Below are 23,838 nucleotides of genomic sequence, written 5' to 3'. Positions count from 1 at the left end.
GATGCTTTTCTTGTGAGTAACAGTATAGAAGGTTACAAATAACAGAATATTATAGGTAGATGGTTGACCCAGCTTAGGGGAAGGAATTTTTTCCCTTTGGAGAAAATTGGCTTCTACTCTGTGGGTTTTTTGCCTTCCCCAGGATCAACAATGCAGAACAGCTGCACTAAAAATAGGCTGAACTAGATGGACATAAGGTCTTCCTTCAGCCTTCAAAACTATGTTACTATGAAGGGGGGTATAATGTGTCCAAAACTAGTATAGCGACTAAACCAGAATCAGGGGAACCTGGAGCATTTAAGCGAAAATTGGGATTGGCAAAGGGGATATGATAAGCGTATTCCGCCCAGGGAAGCCACACTTTTTCAAATATATTGACCTTATCTGTAAGTATGGCAGATAACTTTTCATTTATCATGTACCAAAAAAGGCGCCTCTTAACGTCAGATAAATTAAGGCTTGCTTTTTCCAAGCAAAAGCTATGGTTTGTTTGACTGCCAGAAATATAAATTTGATGAGGGCTTGAGTGTGTCTAGGGATTTTGAGAATACGTTTATTGAGTAAAGCTTCCCATGGTTTTTTTTAAAGATTAAGATTTGTAATTGCCTCCAGAGCTTATTTGAAACGAAAGGGGAAGTTACCAGTGTGACTGACAGTTTGCTGTCCTCATATACATGTCTCACACTGGTAACTCCCCATTTCATTTAAAATACTCTCTGGAGACAGATTCTCAGGGAGATTTCTGAATCACTGTTACATATGTCAGAGGCCACAGGGTCAAAAAGGCTACCTCAGACAGATTTGGCACAAGCTACTCCGTCTGGTAGATTCCAGAGAAACCCCAGCCTTCAGCTTTTAACTCCTGTACAAGGATATAGTCTTACAATGGGGTCCACTGCATTGCCTCCACGGAAGAGCTGCTCTCTGGAGGAGCAAGCTGGAGGCAAGAGAAGTCATCAAGTGGGGTCAATACCAAGAATTCACATCAGGACAAAATCAGAAGCCAAGCGGGTGATCAAAATACAAGCTGAGTTCAGACAGCAGAATATACAAAATAGCACACAGGAGCATGGGATCAGAGTGACCAGGTCTAGCTGAACTAAATAACTGACAGCGAGAGACTATCTGCTGCGGTTTATAAAGAATGGATCCCAGCCTATGGCTCCTAGCAGAGGGCTAATTACATACCAGCTCACTGCAGAAAAATATAGGTGGACAGGAAAGGGATAACTAGTCACAGCAATATAAAAGTTAAAATCCCACATCGTGTTGACATACAGCAATAATCATGGTATTAGTGCAGCGCCGTCTAGTGACCATGGCAGGGGTTGCAGCAGTTCAGACATGGCTGTGACATAACAGCTCTTTTACATATTAAGAAAAAGGTGGATTTTTTTGGAAAAAGATATTGGATTGTAATTATCAAGGTATCATTTTATTCAACTTTTCTTGACCTGCATGCCGATATAGACAGCTCAAAAGGGTTGATCCTACTGATAGATTTAATTTAAGAGGCGTATTTACAAATCCCAGTTATAATACTGCTGAATGTATGAGCTTTTCTAACACTCCAGTTGTCAGTTCATACTGTTCTCATGCTAGAGAGGCTACTTATCAGTCGTACTTTTTTTTTCACTTTTTAGTATCTCAAGAATTACCATTAAATCCATTTCACAAGCGTTCTTTTTCTCATCTTTTGTAGAGTGTGGGCATACATCTCGTACACTATTTCACCCATCAGTCACTATTAAGGAAGGTTTCCTGCACAAACGCAAAGCTGAAGCCGTGAATTTGGTTACGCGTTTTACATTCAAGAAAAGATACTTTTGGCTGAGCAGCCAGACTTTATGCTACTCCAAATCCCCAGATTGGCAGGTAAGCGGGCTGGTAGGCACCAAGTTCAGGTTGAATTTATGCTCATGTAGAGAGAACTATATACAGTATATGCTTGGTATAGGTTGTACCAGCTAGCTGAGGCAAAAAGGGATTTTGTGCCTTCTTTTATAAGATGTCCATGACCATAGGTAATCAAGTGTGGAGACAATATTACAATTTGGAATCTATAATGCTTGAATATCTGGTCAAGTCGAGCACATGAAATACAGACAATCTAATCTTATAGAGTATAAAATACAACAAAAAGGGTTGTACAAACAAACAATATGAAGCCACCCCAGTAGTTCCTACCAGTCCAGCATCGATGATGTCCTATACATGACCACAGCAGCCATTGATTGGCCTCATTAGTTATTATGCAAAAAGATTAATTGATAAGGTTGGATAACACAAGAAATGCGTTGATCCCCTGGTCAGTCTTTGGACCATTGAGTAATGAATGGTGAACTCACCTCATAGCTTTGCTATGTTATGCTTTTAACCCTCACTTTAAATCTGAATTCATTCACTATTAAAATAATAAGTTTTATTCCGAGGAGCTGGATTCCATCCTTATTAGTTATATCTGTACAGTATGTGACCACTGAGGTCAGTGATAGGCTGCAGGGGTCACATGAGTAATGTACATGATGTCATTGTGAGGCCAGGATTGGGGGGTGATCCACTGCTTACTGCACACAGCCGACACAGAGACGAGACGGAGGCAGATTTCAGTTGCAACAGGTCCGGGTTTTATTGGCCGTCCTCCTGATGACCGTAGCCATACACCGCAGTTCCTTTACAGCTCTCCGTACTCAGGCCCGGGTACCTTCACCTTTCCTTCAGTCGTAGTGACGTTCCTCGCGGATCTTTCGCTGGGACTGTCCTAGACCTATCTACTGCCAGCGCTTCACCTGCCTGAGGTCGTCGTCCAATCGGTACCCCCGGGGCCTCGTCTGTCCTGCGGTCCTTGATGTCAGGGCCACCCCCCTGACTGTCTCTCCCTGTCAGTCCCCTGGTCGAACTCTCCACCGTTGTCAGTCTTCTGCCCCAGAGCTCCTCCCGGGACTAGAACTCCTGGAACCCCGTCCTGTCCTATTTATCACCTCCCTCGGGAATTTCCCTCCTGGGTTCCTATCTCCCCGCCCTCATGGCTAAGCGGTTTCTATAGCCGTAAGCTGCTGTCAAGTCCTAAACTACACTCCCCCCTGCCATCTTGTGGTCAAATCTAGGTATTGTACTCCCTTTTCTATCTTCCCCAGCTGCTACCCTTCTGTCAATGCCAATATCCGTCTATAGTGCACAAACCGTCCTTTCTTCCTGTAGTCAAGTCTGTCCATCAAGTCGCTTTCCCCACATCATCCCTGCAAGACTAGTGGCGGGAAACTTATGACGTAGGATTTAAAGTCACGGAGGTAACTTGCATGCATTTCTGCCGGTATGCTACTCACTGCGTTCGTTGTTCTGCTTTTCCTCATGTCTGGCCACTGCACTTTCAACGCTGCTGCATATCCCTGATGTCTCCACTTGGCTATAGTGGGGCGCTAACAGAACATGCAAGAATTTAACCCTGCTGTGTCCTGTAGGGTTTGGATTCCCCAGCCAATCACCAACTAGCAGGTGCTATATCAGGCAGCACCACCCTCCACACCTTGCCTGAGCTTAGGTTCCAGTGTGCTCTTAGCATCTAGTTCCCAGTAAAGGTGTTTTGTTGTTTATCCCTTCCGTTACTGACCCGGCTTGTCTATTCATCTGTTCTCATCTCTCTGTTCCTGTCCCAGCTTTGTTTGTGAACCTGTGCTGCCTGCCCTAACTCTGGACTGTCTGACTACGCTTCGCTCTCGCCCACCTGTACCCCATACCCAAGTCTCTGACCCACCGGTCAGCTGATGTAGTCCCGGGGATTGCCCTGGAGTGGTACCTGGTGTCTACCTGTGTCCAAGCCTATCCTCACCATCACAGGCTTTAGTGAATTCCCGGTAGAAACTTAAGCTGGCGTCACACATAGCGACTTACCAGCGATCCCGACAACGATATCAACGTGTCAGGATCGCTGGTAAGTCGCTATGTGATCGCTGGTTAGCTGTCAAATAGACAGCTTCACCAGCGATTAGCACAGCGACGCCGCGCGCGCGGCATCGCTGTGTTCGTTAGCGCTGATGCCATATTCATGTCAAAAATAGAATTAAAATAAAAAAATATTGTTATTCTCACCTTCCGACGTCCCGCGCAGCATTCCCGCCTCTCTCCACGCTCCGGTCCCAGTAATTGTTTGGGAGCATTACCGCAATGACGTCCGTTCTCGCGGGATCGCGAAGTCTCGCGGTCATTCTTGCATAGGATTACTGGGCCCGGGAGCGTGGAGAGAGGCGGGAAGACTGCGCTGGACGTCGGAAGGTGAGAATAATAACAATATTTTTTATTTTTTTAATTATTTTACAGCTGATCGCTGGTCTCCCGCCTGTCACACGCAGCGATGCGTGCTGGCCAGCGGGAGATCAGCGACGAAAAAAATGTCCAGAGGTTTCTTGCAGCGATCAGGGGGGCCGGTCGCTGATCGCTGTCACACACAGCAATCTCGCTGGTGAGATCGCTGTTGTGTCACAAAATTTGTGACTCAGCAGTGATCTCGCTGGCGAGATTGCTATGTGTGACGGGGCCCTTAGTAACGTCCCTCAAGGGTAATCCCGGCTCGTGGCGCAGTGGCTCAACACCCGTCAGGGTTACAAAGAATTAGTAATTGCTATTCTTTTATTTTATGCCATTTACTGCTCTCACTCCACCCTTTTAAGATGTACTGTTACAAATTTTCATTGGGCCAAGATCTTCAAGTTATGCCAAACAACCACAAGCCTATCAATAAAGACATTGGCACTTAGGCCACCTTGACATTGCATTAATGGCCGTCTAATATATACACTGGGGGGAAAGATATTGAATAGGTTAAACAGAGGTGGAGATGGCTGCCTAAGGGCTCATGCTCACTTGCATGAAAACCTGGCACTGCCTCCGTCACTCAGACCGGAGTGTGCGGCTACATGTATTTCTGTGCAGCCGCACGCTCCGGTCCCAGGGCCGGCGGCAGTGCCGTGTTTTCATGCGAGAGACTCACACGAGAATCGTGCGAGTCTCTCGCAAATGAGTATGAGCCCTTACGGTAACATTTATCCCCTGTACACTATTATTGTAAATATTGGATCCATTTGATGGATACATTGTGAGGATCGTTTTCATTGTATTGTTCTTTTTGAACAGATGGTCTTTAAATCATGCCCTTGGTAGAACTTAATAGTATATCCTACGTTGGGCCATCATGTATGGAGCTGGTTTAGGAACTGAGACCTCATCATACATGGCAGATGCCGGCTGTATTATACAACACCATACTTTATAAAAAGCTATTAAAAAGCTTATGACCTGGGATGCCTTTAATGGATGCCATACATTTTTTCCAAAATTTCATCAATGAAAAATGTGTCATTTACTTCTTTATTTTATACTTTAGTTATTTTTTACATCAGTTGGCCAGCTGGGGACAAAAAGTGTGCTGTTTTGGCCTCTTACAGATTAGTTGACCATGCCTTTTTGCTGTGTTTTTGTTCAATAAAAATAACTCTATTAAACATATACTGAGAGCAAATGACCCATATAATCCCCATGACAAACTCAGCAAAAAGCAGCAAGTATGCTTAAAATCCTGCTTTTTGTAAGCTTATTTACTCCTAAGAGAGCAGGTTTTGCCTACAGAAAAAAAGTGCAAAAAAATTCAACATGTGAACATAGCCATATACTCTGCATTTTATTATGCACCAAATACTTATTGTGGGAACTTAGCCTAAGGCTAGGGTCACACGAGCGTATATTCTATCATCATAAGAGAATTAGATCAATGATGCAAATCACACTCTGATCAAACTCTAATCAGTGTTTTATCAGAGTTTGAACATAGTGTGGTCCTATTCTCTCGTGTAAGGAGAAGATGACATCTAAGTGCAGTTCGATATTTTTCACGGACTCATGGACGAATATCGTATCGTATCGATAATGCAACAAATTTGTCCTTAGACCATCTCTTCTCAAGGTAAAAAAACAGACATGTGCACAGCCCCATAGAATATTATTGGTCAGAGTGCAATCCAATGTTTTGTGAGATCGCACTTGCAGAGGTGTATTTAGCTTTTGTGGCATCCGGGGCAAGAATTCACGCCTGGCAACATTCCGACTAGACTTGTCCAGCCTTGTTCAATTCATTTTCATTGAGTGAGGACACATATGTCTAGTCTCCTTTCCATACTGGGCCCCCTCTTCACACTGTCCTCTCACACTGTGTATCATCTATACTGCCTAGTCTCTACACTATTCCCCCTCACCACACGCCCCCTCCTTTGCTTACTATACCTTACTGGCTGTGACCTTACACTGTTACCCCATGCTACCCCACACACTACTCAGTCTTTATTTTGTGCCCCCTCGCACTTTTCTCCCTCCATACAGTCTCCTTGCATTATTCCCTTCAATAGTCTCCTCACAGATTTACCCTCTCACTCTCCATACTGCCTTGTCACACAATCCCCCCCGGCTCCCCATACTGTGTCAGCACCCATCCTATCACTCTTGCTCCGCATATTGTGTCAGCATACACTTTCCTCTTGCCCCTCATTTTGTGTCTGCAACCATCCCCCCATACTGTTTCCTCATACATTTACCCATCTCCATTCTTGTTCCTCATATTGTTTATTCAAATTTCAGAGTGTCTGCACCTGTCCCTTCACTGCTCCCCAAACTTGTGTCCTCAAATCATCCCCGTTATACTAAATCTCCCCAAAACACACAGTAAATCTCCCCACCACAGTAAATCTCCCCCACCACACACAGAAAATCTCAGCCCCATTACACTAAATCTCCCTGCTCACAGTAAATATCCCACACTCAGTAAACACCCACACACACAATAAATAACCTTACAACCAGCAAATACTCCAACACAGTAAATTTCCCCCATACAATAAATACCCCCACATACAGTAAATCTCCCCCAGCCTCATTACACTAAATCTCCCCCACACAGTAAATTCCCCCATACACAGTAAATATCCACACACACGATAAATCTCCCCCAACCCTGTTACACTAAATCTCCCCCGACACACTGTAAATACCCCCACACAATCCAGTAAATACCCCACACTAAATCACCCCCTTAGTTACATTCAATATTTTGTGTCTTCAGCTTACCACCAATGTGCGCCTCTGAGCGGTCAGAGCTTCAATTGTGCTCGCATCTGAAAGACACGAGTACGATTGATCACCGGGAGCCGGCACACTACAGTTTTTCTGAGTTGGCTGTTTGCTTGACAGCTGGCACAGAGGCCAACCAACTCCCAGTCCAGGGAGCAGCAAAATGCAGAGGCCGGGTGAGACATTTGGACCGCTGTGTTAGGCGGCCCGACTGCACCCCCTACCGGCTGCACCGATGCCATGGAGGCTCCTCCCCTTAGATACGCCTCTGCGCACTCATTGAAAACGGTTGTCTGCATGAGTACACTACTTGGACTTAAGACCCAAAGTATTCAGGGCACTGAAATATTATCTGTCTAAACAGCAATAATTATCTGGAAAAAATGTCTTCACATTGAAACAGCTTTGTCCTACCAGTTCTGTTATTAATCCTTACTGCAATTTATTTCCTTTTTGCAGGTCCGTTCCTCTATACCAGTTCATCGGATCTGTGCTGTCGAACGGGTAGATGAAAATGCATTTCAGCAGCCGAACATGATGCAGATCATTACCCAGGATAGTGAAGCACAGGGGGGCCATATCATGTACATACAATGCAAGGTATGAATCTGGGATATACAGTGGTTACAGAAAGTATTCAGACCCTTTTAAATTTTCCGCTCTTTGTTTCATTGCAGCCATTTGGTAAATTCAAAAAAATTCATTTTTTTTTCTCATTCATGTTTACGCTGCACCCCATCTTGGCTGAAAAAAAACAGAAATGTAGAAATTTTTGAAAATTTATTAAAAAAGAAAAATTTAAAAAACAAATGTTCGTAAGCATTCAGATCCTTTGCTCAGACATTCATATTTAAGTCACATGCTGTCCACTTCCTTGTGATCCTCCTTGAGATGGTTCTATTCCTTCATTGGAGTCCAGCTGTGTTTAATTAAACTGATAGGACTTGATTTGTAAAGGCACACATCTGTCTATATAAGACCTCACAGCTCACAGTGCATGTCAGACCAAATGAGAATCAAGAGATCAAAGGAACTGGCCAAGGAGCTCAGAGACAGAATTGTGGCAAGGCTCAGATCTGGCCAAGGTTACAAAAGAATTTCTGCAGTACTCAAGGTTCCTAAGAGCACAGTGGCTTCCATAATCCTTAAATGGAAGAAGTTTGGGACCACCAGAAGTCTTCCTAGACCTGGCCGTCCAGCCAAACTGAGCAATCGTGGGAGAAGAGCCTTGGTGAGAGAGGTAAAGAAGAACCCCAAGATCACTGTGACTGAGCTTCACAGATGCAGTAGGGAGATGGGAGAAAGTTCCACAAAGTCATCTATCACTGCAGCCCTCCAGCTGTCAGGCCTTTATGGCAGAGTGGCCAGACGGAAGCCTCTCCTTAGTGTAAGACATATGAAAGCCTGCATAAAGTTTGCTACGAAACATAAAAAAGACTCCCAAACTATGAGAAATAAGATTCTCTGGTCTGATGAGACGAAGATAGAACGTTTTGGTGATAAATAAATAAATATAATTCAAAGCGGTTTGTGTAGAGAAAGCCAGGCACTGCTCATCTCCTGCCAAATACAATCCCAACAGTGAAACATGGTGGTGGCAGCATCATGCAATGGGGGTGTTTTCCAGCTTCAAGGACAGGACAAATGGTTGAAGGAAACATGAATGTGGCCAAGTACAGAGAGATCCTCGATGAAAGCCTCTTCCAGAGTGCTCTGGACCTCAGACTTGGCCAAAGGTTTACCTTCCAACAAGACAATGACCCTAAGCACACAGCTAAAATAACAAAGGAGTGGCTTCAGAACAACTCTGTGACCATTCTTGACTGGCCAAGCAAGAGCCCTGACCTAAACCCACTTGAGCATCTGTTCAGGGATCTGAAAATGGCTGTCCACCATTGTTTAAAATCCAACCTGAAGGAACTGGAGAGGATTTGCAAGGAAGAATGCAGAGGATCCCCAAATTCAGGTGTGAAAAACTTGTTGCATCATTCCCAAGAAGAATCATGGCTGTACTAGCTCAAAAAGGTGCTTCTACTAAATACAGAACAAATGGTCTGAATACTTATGACCATGTGATATTTTGGCTTTTCTTTTGTAATAAATTTGCAAAAATGTCTGCATTTCTGTTTTTTTTAGCCAAGGTGGGATGCAGAGTGTACATTAATGAGAAAAAAATGAACTTTTTTGAATTTACCAAATATCTGCAATTAAACAAAGAGTGAAAAACTTAAAGGGGTCTGAATACTTTTCGTACCCACTGTATTTTCTAATTAATGTTAACTGAACAAAAATTCAAATGAAGTGTATATAATACAAGTTGTGGTCAACATTATTGGAAATCTTGATAATTTATTATAAAAATCCCAAATTCCTAATTTATCACAGCTTTCACGCTGGCGTAAAAGCTTTGAAAACTCACAAAATTTAGGCAAAGTCAGAGTAGTGCCAAAATTTTGTGACTGTTGGCATTTTCTGGCCTGTCTCTTCCAGCTCTGCCAAAATGTGCCGAGCTGGGACAGGACAAGGTGCAGCAGGGGCATGATGCCACAGCTTGTCTAATTCATGAGCTGTCAAGTTCCGTATGGCAGAATCTCACTCTAGTTCCTGACTGTGGTGAGATTTCTTACGTAGCGGACAGAGGCACACACCACCTATCCAGATTAATAATAATAATAATAATAATTTTATTTCTATAGTACTGACATATTCCACAGCACTTTACATTTTAGAGGGGACTTGTGCAGACAATAGACATTACAGCTTAACAATAGACACATAGATCAAAACAGATACCAAGAGGAATGAGGGCCCTGCTCGCAAGCTTACAATCTATGAGGAAAAGGGGAGACATTGAAGGTAGATGGTAACAGTTGCTTTCGTTGTTCGGACCAGCCAAAGTGTAAGAATCGGGTGTTCATGTAATGCTGCATGAACCGATTATCAGCTTTAAGTATGTAACAATATGGACACAAAGGTCTATTAAATGCATAAAGTATGTGAGAACATGATGCAAGGAACCTGGTTATGGTAAAAGATTTTGAATGGGCAACACAGGGATAGTTAGGTTAATGCGTTGAGGCAGTAGGCCAGTCTGAACAAATGCGTTTTTAGGGCACGCTTAAAACTGTGGGGATTGAGGAGTAATCGTATTAACCTGGGTAGTGCATTCCAAAGAATTGGCGCAGCACGTGAACAGTCTTGGAGACGGGAGTGGGAGGTTCTGATTATTGAGGATGTTAACCTCAGGTCATTGGCAGAACGGAGGGCACGGGTAGGGTGGTAGACTGAGACGAGGGATGAGATGTAGGTTGGTGCTGAGCCATGGAGTGTTTTGTAGGTGAGGGTAATAAGTTTGTACTGGATTCTGGAGTGGGTGGGTAACCAGTGTAATGACTGGCACAAGGTAGAGGCATCGGTGTAACGATTGGTGAGAAATATGATCCTGGCTGCAGCATTCAAGACAGATTGGAGAGGTGAGAGTTTGGTAAGAGGGAGATCGATTAGTAGAGAGTTACAATAGTCCAGACGAGAACTACTACCTTGGATCTAATCCTTATAAACAGGGAGGAAATGGTTGAGGAGGTAAAAGTGGCTGGGACCCTAGGAGGTAGTGACCATGCTATTTTAGAATTTTGCATAACTAAAGGAGGAAGACCTGTGAAGACTCAGACGTCAAGGTTAGATTTCAGAAAGGCAGATTTTAAGGGATTCAGAAAGAGAATTGGAGGGATCCAATGGCTGGATATCCTTAAAGACAAAAATGTCCAGGAAGGATGGGAAATCTTGAAAAATGAAATTCTCAAGGCACAGTTGTTAACAATTCCGAAAAGAGGGAAGAATAGGAAGCATTTAAGGAAACCAGGATGGATGAACACAGAACTTAAGCACATGCTAAAAAGGAAGAAAAAAATGTTTATAAAATGGAAAGAGGGAGGCATATCTAAAGAAGAATATAATGCTGTCTGCAGAACCTGCAGGGCACAGATCAGATTAGCTAAAGCTGAAAATGAATTGAGGCTTGCAAGAAATGTCAAAAGCAATAATAAAGGATTTTGGGGATATGTCAAAAGTAAAAGAAAAGTCAAAGACGCTATAGGATTTTTACAGAATGAAAATGATGAAATGGTAAGACAGGATGCTGAGAAGGCTGAACTTTTAAATTCCTATTTTGCATCTGTTTTCTCTGACAAAGGAAATGTAACATCAACTGTTCTTCACTGTCCTATTAAGGGAATAGAAGAATCCAGGATATCTATAAACAGAAAGATAGTGAGGAAACACTTAGCTAACCTAAATTAATTCAAGTCTCCAGGTCCAGATGAATTACACCCCAGAGTACTGAAGGAGATAACAGGTGAAATTTTTGAACCCCTCTCCATAATCTTTGAAAATTCTTGAAGAACAGGAGAAGTCCCAGAAGACTGGAGAAGAGCAAATGTTGTTCCTATCTTCAAAAAGGGGAAGAAGGTGGACCCAGGCAACTATAGGCCGGTGAGTCTGACTTCTATACCAGGAAAGATCTGGTATCTAAACAACATGTATGTCAGTACCTGGATAAGAATGAAGTGATTAAACAGAGTCAGCATGGGTTTGTAACTAATAAGTCATGTCAGACTAACTTAATTTCCTTCTATGACGGAATCACTGATTGGGTGGATCAAGGAAATGCTGTAGATATAGTATATCTTGACTTCAGCAAAGCATTTGACAAAGTCTCTCATACAATCCTTATTGCAAAAATGACTAAGTATGGAATGGACAAGGCAACTGTTAGGTGGATTCATAACTGGCTTAGTGATCGGACCCAAAGAGTGGTCGTAAATGGCTGCACATCCAGTTGGAAGAATGTCTCAAGTGGGGTACCACAGGGCTCTGTCCTGGGCCCTGTATTGTTCAACATCTTTATCAACGATTTAGATGAAGGAATTGAGGGTAAACTGATTAAATTTGCTGATGACACAAAGCTAGGAGGGATAGCTAATACTAGAGAAGAGAGAGAGAGGATTCAAAAAGATATAAATAAACTGGAGAAGTGGGCAGCAACTAACAGAATGGTTTTTAACAGGGAGAAATGCAAAGTACTACATCTGGGCAATAAAAATGAAAAAAGCATATACAGAATGGGAGGAATAGGGCTAAGTGACAGCACATGTGAAAAAGACTTGGGTATACTAATAGATCACAGACTGAATATGAGTCAACAGTGTGATGCAGCAGCAAAAAAGGCAAATGCAATTCTAGGATGTATTAACAGAAGCATACAGTCTAGATCACGTGAAGTCATTATTTCCCTCTACTCCTCTTTGGTCAGACCTCATCTGGAATATTGTGTCCAGTTTTGGGCACCACATTTTAAAAAAGACATCAACAAACTGGAGCAAGTTCAGAAAAGAGCGACCAGAATGGTGACCGGTCTGCAAACCCTGTCTTATGAGGAAAGGTTGCAGGATTTGGGAATGTTTAGTTTGCAAAAGAGAAGACTGAGAGGAGACTTAATAGCTGTCTATAAATATCTAAAGGGCTGTCACACTGTAGAAGGATCAACTTTATTCTCATTTGCACAAGGAAATACTAGAAGCAATGGGATGAAACTGAATGGGAGGAGACACAGATTAGATATTAGAAAAACTTTTTGACAGTTAGAGTGATCAATGAGTGGAACAGGCTGCCACGAGAAGTGGTGAGTTCTCCTTCAATGGAAGTCTTCAAACAGAGGCTGGACAGACATCTGACTGGGATGATTTAGCGAATCCTGCTTTGAGCAGGGGGTTGGACCAGATGGCCCAGGAGGTCCCTTCCAACTCTACGATTCTATGATTCTATGATTCTATGAATAATAGATACAGTAAGAGTTTTTGCAAAGTCGAAAGTAAGAAAGGGTCGAATTCTAGAAATGTTTTTGAGGTGCAGATAGTGAGAGTGAGCCAGTGATCTGATGTGGGAGGTGAATGAAAGCTCGGAATGAAGTATGACCCCAAGACAGCGGGCATGTTGCTGGGGAGTAATGGTGGAACCAAGCACAGAAATGGCAATGTTGGGCATTGGTACATTAGTAGAGGGAGGAGGAAACACAAAGAGTTCAGTTTTTGACAGGTTCAGTTTCAGATAGAGGGAGGACATGATGTTAGAGACAGCGGTAAGACAATCACCGGTGTTTTCTAAAAAGGCAGGCGTGATGTCAGGAGAAGAAGTCTATAATTAGGTGTCATCAGCATAGAGATTGTACTGGAAACCAAATCTACTGAATGACCAATAGAAGCAGTATACAAAGAGAAGAGAAGGGGGCCTAGAACCGATCCTTGAGGAACTCCAACAGTAAGGAGAAGATGAGAGGAGGAGGAGCCATCAAAAGATACAGTGAATGAGCATTTAGAGAGATAGGAGGAGAACCAGGAGAGAATGGTGTCCTTGAGGCCGATGGAGCGGAGCATAGTGAGGAGGAGCTGATGATCCTCAGTGTCGAATGCTGCAGAGAGATCCAAGAGAATTGGCATGGAGTAGTAAAGTAACCATTAGATTTAGCTGTTAGTAGATCATTAGAGACTTTAGTGAGGGTAGTTTCAGTAGAGTGTAAAAAGCAGAAGCTGGATTGTAGAGGGTCCGATTGTTGACATAGAATAGAGTGAACACATGCAGGATGGATCAGTGCAAGAGTTGACTGAGCTAATTACCTGTATGAAGAGAATAGAGATGTGTGTTGGTGTTAGGCGTCCGGTTCCTGCAACTGCACAGCAGGGATCCAGAGCCTCACATTCTGTGGTCTCCCATTCTCCATTGACCGCGGAGGAGCTTGCTCAGCAGCCCCGTCGTTCCCGACGCTCTGCTCAGACCAGCTCTGTGGGTCTGGCTGTTGCTGCCACCTCTGGGCCAGCAATAGCAGCGCAGGCTGATCAGCAGCAAGTCACTCCAGAAGCTAAGTCCTTCCGTCGCTCCACTGAGCATGCTCACGAGGTGATCTCCCATTGGAGATTGGGAGTCACATGCACAGGTCCTTCTCCAGATCTGATTGGTCCGTCTCAGGGATCTGGAAGCTTCCGGAAAGTCCTGGCTATAAAAGGTTCGCATGGCCGCTCGGCCATGCGCTAGTATAGACTCTAGTTGCTAACTGTGTGAATGATGATTGAGGTATGGACTTGCAAATGACTCATTAAGATTCCCCTCCCTCTGATATTACGAGTGTGTATGGGAACTAGTGTTAGAGTCAGCGCCAGTCAGTGGCAAGCTACAGGCCACAATACGCATCCTCCACAGTGCTAGCGTCCGACAGTGCGCCAGCTACCGGGCATTGTCGTATAGCGGCAGTGTCTGTCGCCACGCTGCAGTCTGCAGCTCCTCTTGGCGTCCACGGTTGCGACGCCGCACGCATGGTAGATCTAGGCAGACGTGGACTCTGTGTCTTGGGCCAAGTCCTGTGACCATATACCGTGCGTGCATTCCTCTGAGTCCTGTGACGTCAACAGGCTCAGCTCTTGTGTTTAATTCCTCGGCGACTCTGTGAGGGAACAGAGATCGTCCAGCGCACTCCGGGTGACATTCAACCCGCGTGCGTTATACCACCATATAGCGCGTCTGCCATTACATAGCAGCAGTGTAACATCTTCTGCACGGTGGACCCCGGGCGGTGAACGCACTTATTATTATTATTTAGTGCGTTCCGCCGTCCCTAACAGTTGGATTCTCCCATGGTATAACTGCCAAGTACTTTGATGAAATGTACTTCGATTAAATGTGCATAAATGTTAACCCATGCAAGCAAGGCAAGCACTTCTTTATCAATCAGAAGCATTTGACTCCAGCATGCCCCCTCAACAAGACCACCATGAATCGGGCGCTAAATCTTCAGTATTCCGTGGATATATGCAAACGAGTATCACTGGAATATTTTACCAGCATGTCCAAATACATTCAACAAAAAAGTTGACCTGGCAACATACTGTACATGCAGTAATTGGAAAAAAAATAATGAAGAAACATCTTATATGATATGGACAGGGTTAAAGGAGCCCTTTCATAACACTTGGCTGGACAGCCTCTGGCGAAACAGGCAGCCTCTAATGTTTTTTTTAGCCATCTTTGAGCTTCTTGCACCTGTCTGCTTGTAGCTTCTTCCACTACAATTCTCTCACGCTTTTGAATGTTTGCTGAGTTCCTTTTCCCCAATACCAGATTTCAGCTCTCTCCAAACATTTTCAATTGTCTACATATCAGGACTTATTGAATGACAGTTTAAATAGCCCATCTTTTCCTTCTTAACTCTTTTTCTGTATACTTTTGGTTGTGTAGTTTGGGTCATTATCCTGCTTGTAGGACCCATTTGTTTCTACTTAAAAGGGTTGTCCGGGCTTTTCACATAATCTCAGTACATATCTGGGCTGCAGAATTATGACAATAAGTAATTTACTTTCTGTCACTAGTTTGCACAGTTTTCTAGATATTCTGAACAGAACGTCCAAGGGGTGGGGTGTTATGGCATTGAAATGAGAACTAGTCGTAACCTCCTACTCTACTCCAAACATGCCCTCTATAGCAACAACCCCACCCTCCATAGCTACAGGCCCTCCCCATCCACATGAAGAAGCCCTCATCACACAGTAACAAATCCTCCCCTGCTAGCAGCCTCAGTGCAGAGAGCAGCTGCTCCTCCCCCAGACACACGCTGAACAGTGTTCTATGTAAAGTGAAACTAGTGAGGAGGCAAAATCGTCCTGTATTGATTGATTCATTGATTTGGGACACCAAAGGAGGTATTTTTAGCTTTTATTTTTGAAGGAGTTTTAAGGAACGTAGTTTGGTGGGAAAAAAGGTGCATGTCACTTCCTTGAAGCAGGCATAAAAGAGGAAATGGCAGACAGCAACTTCTGGATCCAGGAGAGGCACGTTCAAAGTCCAAAGACCCAGTTGGACATCATGAAATCCAAAATAATGAAGGAGAACAGCATCTCATCCAGGTGAAAAACATATAGACGTTTATTTCGCCATGACAAAATGCAACGTTTCGACCATCAAATGCTTGAAAAAGACCATTTGATGGTCGAAATGTCGCATTTTGTCATGGCGAAATAAACGTCTATATGTTTTCAACCTGGATGAGATGCTGTTCTCCTTCATTATTTTGGACTTCCTTGAAGCAGATCCTGAAGGAAAACTCTCCAAATTAGGCATTGTCTAATCAAAAGGCAGCAAAGAATGTCCCAGCAAATAAACTCTTCCAAAAACTGTTGTTTCTGCTTGAAAAAAATTTTGCTTTTTACCAGCTCAAAAAACTCTCACATAGCCTAAGATGTTCAAGGACTCCAGATCCAGAGGTAGCACAGCAGCCCCACAACATTATAGATCCTCCACTTTGTTTCACAGTAGGTAGGCGGCACTTTTCTTTCAAAAGCATGATTTTTGTCTATAAACCTAGTGATGGCATGCATTATCAAAGAGCTTCTAGTTTGATTTAGCCTGTCCATTGAACATTTTCCCAGAAAGATTCAAGTTTCTCTATGCAACTTTTGCCAAAATTCAGACACTTTTTTATATTTCTTATTTTATGCATTGGGATCCTTGTTTGCTTTCAATCATAGAGCCAAGTGTTGTTTGTGTGTGGCTTATGGTGCCTGTTGAAACCATGAATTTAGATGTCTCTAGCTCCCCCTGAAATTATTTGTTCGTTGTATGTGGGGTTTTTTTTTACACATTTAGAATCATCTTTTTAATGGTCCACTCCTTAATTTTACTTTTTCCACTAGATCCTAGAAAGTTCTTGACTGTTTCATGAGCATCACATTAGTAACTTCTGGAACATTGAGATATATTAAAGAACAGTTACCAGCTTTTGATTTATTTGTATGTGTTATGAGTTTTACACTTAAATTGTTATTGTCTGTAAATAATATGCACTATGAATCTGAATAGTAGATGCTTGATGTTTGCTGACACTATCCTACACGTCACACTCTCTGTGGTGCTTGAGGGTATGTGCACACGGTGCGGATTCTGCTGCGGATCCGCGGCGGTTTTGGCCCTGCGGGTCCGCAGCAGATTTAGGTGCGTTGTACAGTACCATTGTTTTCTATGGTAAACTGAAAAACGCTGTGCACATGCTGCGGATTTTTCCGTGCGGATTTGCTGCGGTTTACAATCCGCAGCATGTCAATTCTTTTGTGCAGAACCTCTGCGGTTTCACACCTCATCCATTATGAGGTGTGAAACCGCAGGGCAAAATTGCAGGCAAATCCGCAGATAAACCGAAGGACTTTAGTCCTGCGGATTTTAATACAAAATCCGCACCACCAAAAAACTCTGTGTGCATTTACCCTGAGACTATTTTTTTTTCTCGTGGTTCACAATGTATTTGCAGATTTTTTCCTCTTTACATTTGTACCTTCCCTAAGTTAAATATGAAATATGGTACATATTACAGTAGGGCGATATTCAGTATTACCTAGGACCACATCTTAACAAACCCTGTGAAAATTAAATATGATATGTCACGTCATACAGTCTCATCTAAGATCAGTCATTTCGTATTACAAGTTATGCTTTACGAGTAACTGGTTATTGATACACATCTTGATATCCCAAAGATTATTACTGTGAATGATTATATGATTCTACAGGAAAGATACATATCTTTGACCCGTGTTAGCCAGTAGAAAGAAGAATATTTAGAATTGAGAGCTCTCAGTGGTTGATACCTTTTAATAGCTAACTGAAAAGATGGTAACAAATTGCAAGCTTTCGAGACTACTCAGGTCTCTTCATCGGGCTACACTAATACAACATCTGAAGAATCACATATTTATACACAAGACAGCACAGAAATAACGCAATAGATAAGACAAGTGATGTGAAGCAGAATTGTCATTATGGGAGAGGGTTAAACATAAATATTGGAGCAGTTTATAGATAAGGAGCCTGAAGGTTTTATTGCCCTCTGATGGGGTCTAGTTCTGTGTTGTGATGACCCCAGAAGGTCTGAAGAGCAAATTCCTTAATTGATGTAAAAAGACATAAATCCATGCGACACATTCATTCCTGCACTGAATGTGTCGAAAGTTTCCATAAATTTGTACTCAGAGATTCTTCTCTCTCTCTATGAGACTTGAAGTTACCTTTTAATACAAGTAATTTAAATTCCATCATGTTATGACCAGGGATACAAAAATGTTTTGCCACAGGTAGATCCATTCTTTTTTCTCATTGTGTGACGATGAGAATTCATCCTTGTTCTCAGTTTTTGCCGTCTCCCCCACATACAGACCCCCAGTTGGACTTTTAGTACAAATAATTAAGTACACCACATTAGATGTGATGCAGCTGAACGTACCTGCGATCTTGTAGTCCTGATGTGAGTTGGGGATCTTTATCTTGTCCGTGGTCATTATAAATGAACAGGTTTTACATTTTTTCTGGTTGCAAGCAAAGGTTCCTGCAGCTGTTGGAGAGGACAGGGAGCTTCTGACAATTATGCTTCTTAAATTTGGGGGCTGCCTGAAACACACCAGTCGGGAGTCTGGAAATATGGATTGTAATCGGGCATCTGTTTGCAGCAAAGGTTGTAATTTCCGTGCAGCTCCCCTGAGCACCTCTAGATTTGGATTGTAGGTGACCACTAGAGGCACCCGGATATTTTCTTCTTTAGCTTTGTAATGTAGCAGGTGATTCCTTGATATTCTGGTAGCTCTTGTAATTTGGTTTTCAGTTGTTCTTGGATGGTAGCCCTGATTCAAAAAGGTCTTCCTGAGGCGACCGAGGTGTTTGTCTCTATCCATGGGGTTGGAACATATACGATTATATCTGATGGCTTGGCTGTAGACAAAAGAGTTTTTATGTGTTTTGGATGGAAACTGTCCCATTTAAGGTATATTGGACGGTCAATTGGCTTCTGATACAGGGATGTCTCTATTTCATTGTTCTTTAGCTTAATGATGGTGTCTAAAAAGTTCATCTCAGTGCTGGAGTAGATGAATGTTAAGTTGATGGTGGAATGAAATTGATTAAACTGTTCGTGGAACGTCTTTAGCTGTTGCTCAGACTCCGTCCAGGTGCTTAAAATATCATCAATGAAGCGGTAGTAGGCCAGAGGCCTGATGGGACATGAGGAGACAAAAAGTCACTTTCAAGCTTGGCCATGAAAAGATTTGCAAACTGTGAAGCCATTTTACTTCCCATAGCTGTGCCAGTCTCCTGTAAATAGATCTTATTGTCAAATTCAAAGTAATTGTGGGTGAGGATAAATTTTGTGAGTTTTACCACAGAATCAGCACCATTCCCTGTGTTTTCCATGAAGAATTAGCAAGCAGTGTGAATGGTAACCATATTCAACTTCTGATCTGCACCAGCCTGCATGTATCTCCATTCAATGTTAGCAAGCAGTGTGAATGGTAACCATATTATTCAACTTCTGATCTGCACCAGCCTGCATGTATCTCCATTCAATGTTAGCAAGCAGTGTGAATGGTAACCATGTTATTCAACTTCTTTGCTATAATTCATCTGTTAAGGTACTGTCACAAGTTATAGCGATATTGCTAGCGATATCGCTTAGTGTAACAGTACCTTTACATTGTTCTCAGGACTTACTGCTGTATATCCATGGGGGGGATCACTGGAGATGTTATCTCAGGAGAAGTGTTTTAGAGTAGAGATGGAATCAGGACTGGCTCTTTAATCATCTTTTGCACACCAAGAGGTGCTGAGCAGCTGTTGCAAATTTAAAACTAAGCACCTCCCACAATCCCTCTCTCTTGGCCCTGTAGTGGGGTGTATAAATGTAGACTAACTCTAAGGGGCACGCAAGTGAGTGGTCAGGACGCATTAAGCAAAGCATCGCATTAGCTAAGCATCTCGCAAGACAGTTACTCCATGACAGTTAGTCAGGACAGGAGTCAGGTAACCCACACTTTGCTGTATTTTTAGCCATGTGCTTTATTTTTATCCTCCTGTGTTCCCTTGCCATCCACATTCACCGCCCCATCTCTCCCCCATCACCACTCATACACATCAGCCCCTCTATGCTTTCCTCTCCCATGTACAGCTCCCATGCACTTCTCACCTTCCTGAAAAACCTCAGTCCATCTTGCCCAAACACATTCAACAAAAAAATCTGCTAACATTTCAAATAACTACCTGCTCTTTATGTTCTTACTCCTACTGATTTCAGGGGACATCTCCCCCAACCCTGGTCCACCATCCTCCAACCTCAACCCCTACCCTACCCCATATCAAAACCAAAATATTTTAATTAATATTACTTGCACTCCTTCATCTCCATCTTTCAATTGTGCCCTCTGGAATCCACGGTCTGTATGTAACAAGCTTCCTTTCCTGCATAACTACTTTCTGAACAACTCTCTTAATCTGTTGGCCCTCACTGAAACCTGGATTCAGGATTCTGATACTGTCTCTCCTGCTGCCATTTCCTATGGTGGCTTACAATTCACTCATTCCCCGAGACCCACAAACAGACCTGGTGGTGGAGTCGGCATACTCCTGTCCCCACAATGCACTTTCCAGGTCATCCCCCCAGTTACATCACTCTCATTCCCTTCTTTTGAGGTCCATACCATCAGGCTCTTCCGTCCCCTCTCCCTCAGCGTAGCGGTCATATACTGGCCCCCAGGCTCACCCACCCACTACCTTGACCACTTTTCAGCCTGGCTGCCGCACTAAATGTCCTCAGAACTACCAACTCTTATCCTGGGAGACTTCAACATCCCCATTAACAGCCCTACTTCCACATCTGCATCCCAGCTTCTATCACTAACCACCACTCTTGGCCTCTCACAGCTCTCAACCTCTGCGACACACAAAGACGGTAACACCCTTGACCTGGTCTTTGTCCGGCTTTACTCAATGTCCTACTTAAATAACTCACCGCTTCCCCTCTCTGACCACAACATTCTCTCCTTCACGCTCACAAATCCTCGCCCACCCCAGCACACTCCTACCTATCACACATTCAGAAATCTACAAGCCATTAACCCTCAAACACTTTCAGACTCCCTACAATCTTCCCTGTCCCCAATCTCCTCTTTTTCCTGTCCTGATCTGGCTGTTCATCACTATAACAACACTCTTACAACCACTCTTGACCAGGTAGCGCCCCTCACCCTCAGAACCTCCAAACACAGAGTAAAACAGCTCTGGCCTACATCGCAAACTCAATTTCTCCAAAGATGCTCTAGGAGTGCTGAACGCCGATGGAGAAAAACCCGCACACCAGAAGACTTCATCCACTTCAAATTTTTGCTAAGAACCTACAACTCTGCCCTATACCCTTGCCAAACAGACCTACTTCACCACCCTGATCTCCTCACTAGCCAACAACCCCAAGAAACTTTTTGACACCTTTCACTCCCTCCTCAGGCCAAAAGCACAAGCTCCTATCTCAGACTTTTGTGCAAATGACCTGGCCTCCCATTTTATAGAGAAAATAGATAATATCCGTCAGGAAATCCGCTCCCAACCACCAAGTGCTGTGACTCACATCCCTTCCTGCATCTCCCCTGGCTCACTTTCCACATTTGATCCCATCACAGAAGAAGAAGTCTCCAGACTCCTCTCTTCTTCTCGCCCAACTACATGCACTACCGACCCCATTCCCTCACAATTCCTCCAGTCTCTCTCCCCAGTCATCACAACTCACCTAATTACAATCTTTAATCTCTCCCTCTCCTCAGGCATTTTCCCATCCTCCTTCAAACACTCTATCTGTTGTGAGTTCATTTTTCCCTTCACTATTGAGGTCTGATGAACTCCCTCCTCTGGTGAAGGAAGGTAGTGAGGCTGATTATCAGACATCTGGGAAGCTAGATGATGACTGGGTGGCTGGAATTGAGGACTGGATATAAGGCTGCCGACGCCCTTCTTCCTGGCTGGTGATTTTCCTGCTGGATTCTTGGAGACCAGTCTGATTCCTGCATCTCAAAGCTAAGTTTTTCTGCTCTGCTTTGTACTCTTCAGTTTTGTTTTTTGTTTTGCCTTGTTTTTTGGGAGTTCTGCCATCCCCGGCCGGGGGTGAGCTGAATTCCATTTTTGTCTCTGATCTGTTGATCTTTTGCTCTGTCTTCAGAATATACCTGAGTGCTGATATAGTCTTTTGAAGCCTAGCGACTTCAGGGCCTGTTTTTCCTATCAGTCGGTTGGCTCATTTTTATAGGGTTTTTGCGGATGGCAGACAGCAGCTTTCCTATCCTGTCCTATGTAGTTAGCTTGGGCCCCATCATTTGCTCAACCTATCTTTCTATCTGTGTTAGTGTTTTCATCTTGCAACTGTAAAAGATACTATGGTGGGATTTCCTGTTCCCTCTGGTCTTGACGATTCTATGTCATTAGCCATTCAGGTGAATCGGCGTTTACGTGAACGCAAAACTACACGAGAGATGTTGCCACCTGTTGAAAAAATGTCTGAACCTATGCAATGTGATAGAGTTTTGTCTAGGGCGCAATGTCAGGAGTTCAGAAGGCGTAATAAGGTGTTTTTTTTTTGTGGAGATGCCCCGCATATTATTTCTGTCTGCCCTAAACGAGAGAAACGTTGTGCACACACATTTTCTGTGGGTGGTGTTCAACCTAAGTTTCTACTGGCAATTACTCTGATCTGCTCCCTGTCCACATTTTCCGCCAAGGCTTTTGTGGATTCAGGAGCAGCTCTTAACCTGATGGACTTGGATTTTGCTAAACGTTGTGGATTTCCTATGACACCTCTGCGGACGCCTATCCCTTTGAGGGATATTGATGCTACTCCTTTGGCAAAGAGTAAACCTCAGTTTTGGACCCAGGTGGTAATGTCAGACCATCAAGAAAATTGCAGATTTTTGGTGTTGCATAATTTGCATGATACCATTGTTCTGGGGTTTCCCTGGTTGCAAATCCATAATCCAGTTCTGGATTGGAAATCTTTGTCTGTGGTGAGTTGGGGTTGTCGGTGTGCCCTTAGTGATGCTCCTGTTTTCTCCACCTCTCCCCAGTCGCATGATGTTCCTGACTATTTGGCTGACTTTTATGATGTATTTAGTGAGAATGAGTCTGCGTCTTTGCCTCCTCATAGGAGTTATGACTGTGCAATTGAGCTGAACCTGGGGTGTAAATTCCCCAAGGGTCGGCTTTTCAATTTATCTGTACCCGAGCACAAGGCTATGCGATCCTATATTAAGGAGGCATTGGAGAAGGGTCATATTAGACCATCCTCTTCACCCTTAGGTGCTGGGTTTTTTTTCGTGGCTAAAAAGGATGGTTCATTAAGGCCTTGTATTGACTATCATGCCCTCAACAAAATTACTGTTAAATATCAGTATCCGTTACCCCTGATTTCTGATCTATTCTCCAGAGTTAAAGGTGCTTGCTGGTTTACCAAGCTTGACCTCAGGGGGGCGTATAATCTTATTCGCATTAAGCATGGGGATGAATGGAAGACTGCGTTTAATACTCCGGAGGGATATTTTGAGTACCTGGTGATGCCTTTTGGGCTCACTAATGCCCCTTCTGTCTTCCAGTGCTTCATGAACGATATATTCCGAGACTTTGTGGATAAATTTTTGATTATCTATCTGGATGATATTTTGATCTTCTCCAAGAATTGGGACACTCATGTGGAACATGTTCGGACTGTGTTCCGGATTTTGAGGGAGAATTCCCTGTATGTCAAGGGATCGAAATGCCTTTTTGGGGTACAGAGGATTTCATTTTTGGGATTTATTTTGTCTCCGTCAACTATTGAAATGGACCCGGCCAAGG

At 43.4% G+C, this 23,838-nt stretch overlaps 1 protein-coding gene across 1 annotated transcript in view; it reads left to right on the top strand.

Moving 5' to 3' along the window:
- Positions 1–23,838, top strand: part of RASAL1 (RAS protein activator like 1) — a 270,898-nt gene that overhangs the window by 233,315 nt on the left and 13,745 nt on the right. Inside the window, exons 16-17 of the mRNA XM_073554111.1 lie at positions 1,703–1,875; positions 7,573–7,713. Of these exons, the coding sequence (XP_073410212.1) occupies positions 1,703–1,875; positions 7,573–7,713 (314 nt within the window). The remainder of the gene's footprint in view (positions 1–1,702; positions 1,876–7,572; positions 7,714–23,838) is intronic.

Source organism: Dendrobates tinctorius, unplaced genomic scaffold (genome assembly GCF_039654945.1).
Source record: "Dendrobates tinctorius isolate UK_male_01 unplaced genomic scaffold, ASM3965494v1 ptg000206l, whole genome shotgun sequence".
In the NCBI taxonomy this organism is placed as follows: domain Eukaryota; kingdom Metazoa; phylum Chordata; class Amphibia; order Anura; family Dendrobatidae; genus Dendrobates; species Dendrobates tinctorius.
The sequence above is the reverse complement of the archived record's forward strand: the minus strand, read 5'-3'. Positions and strand labels throughout refer to the sequence as shown.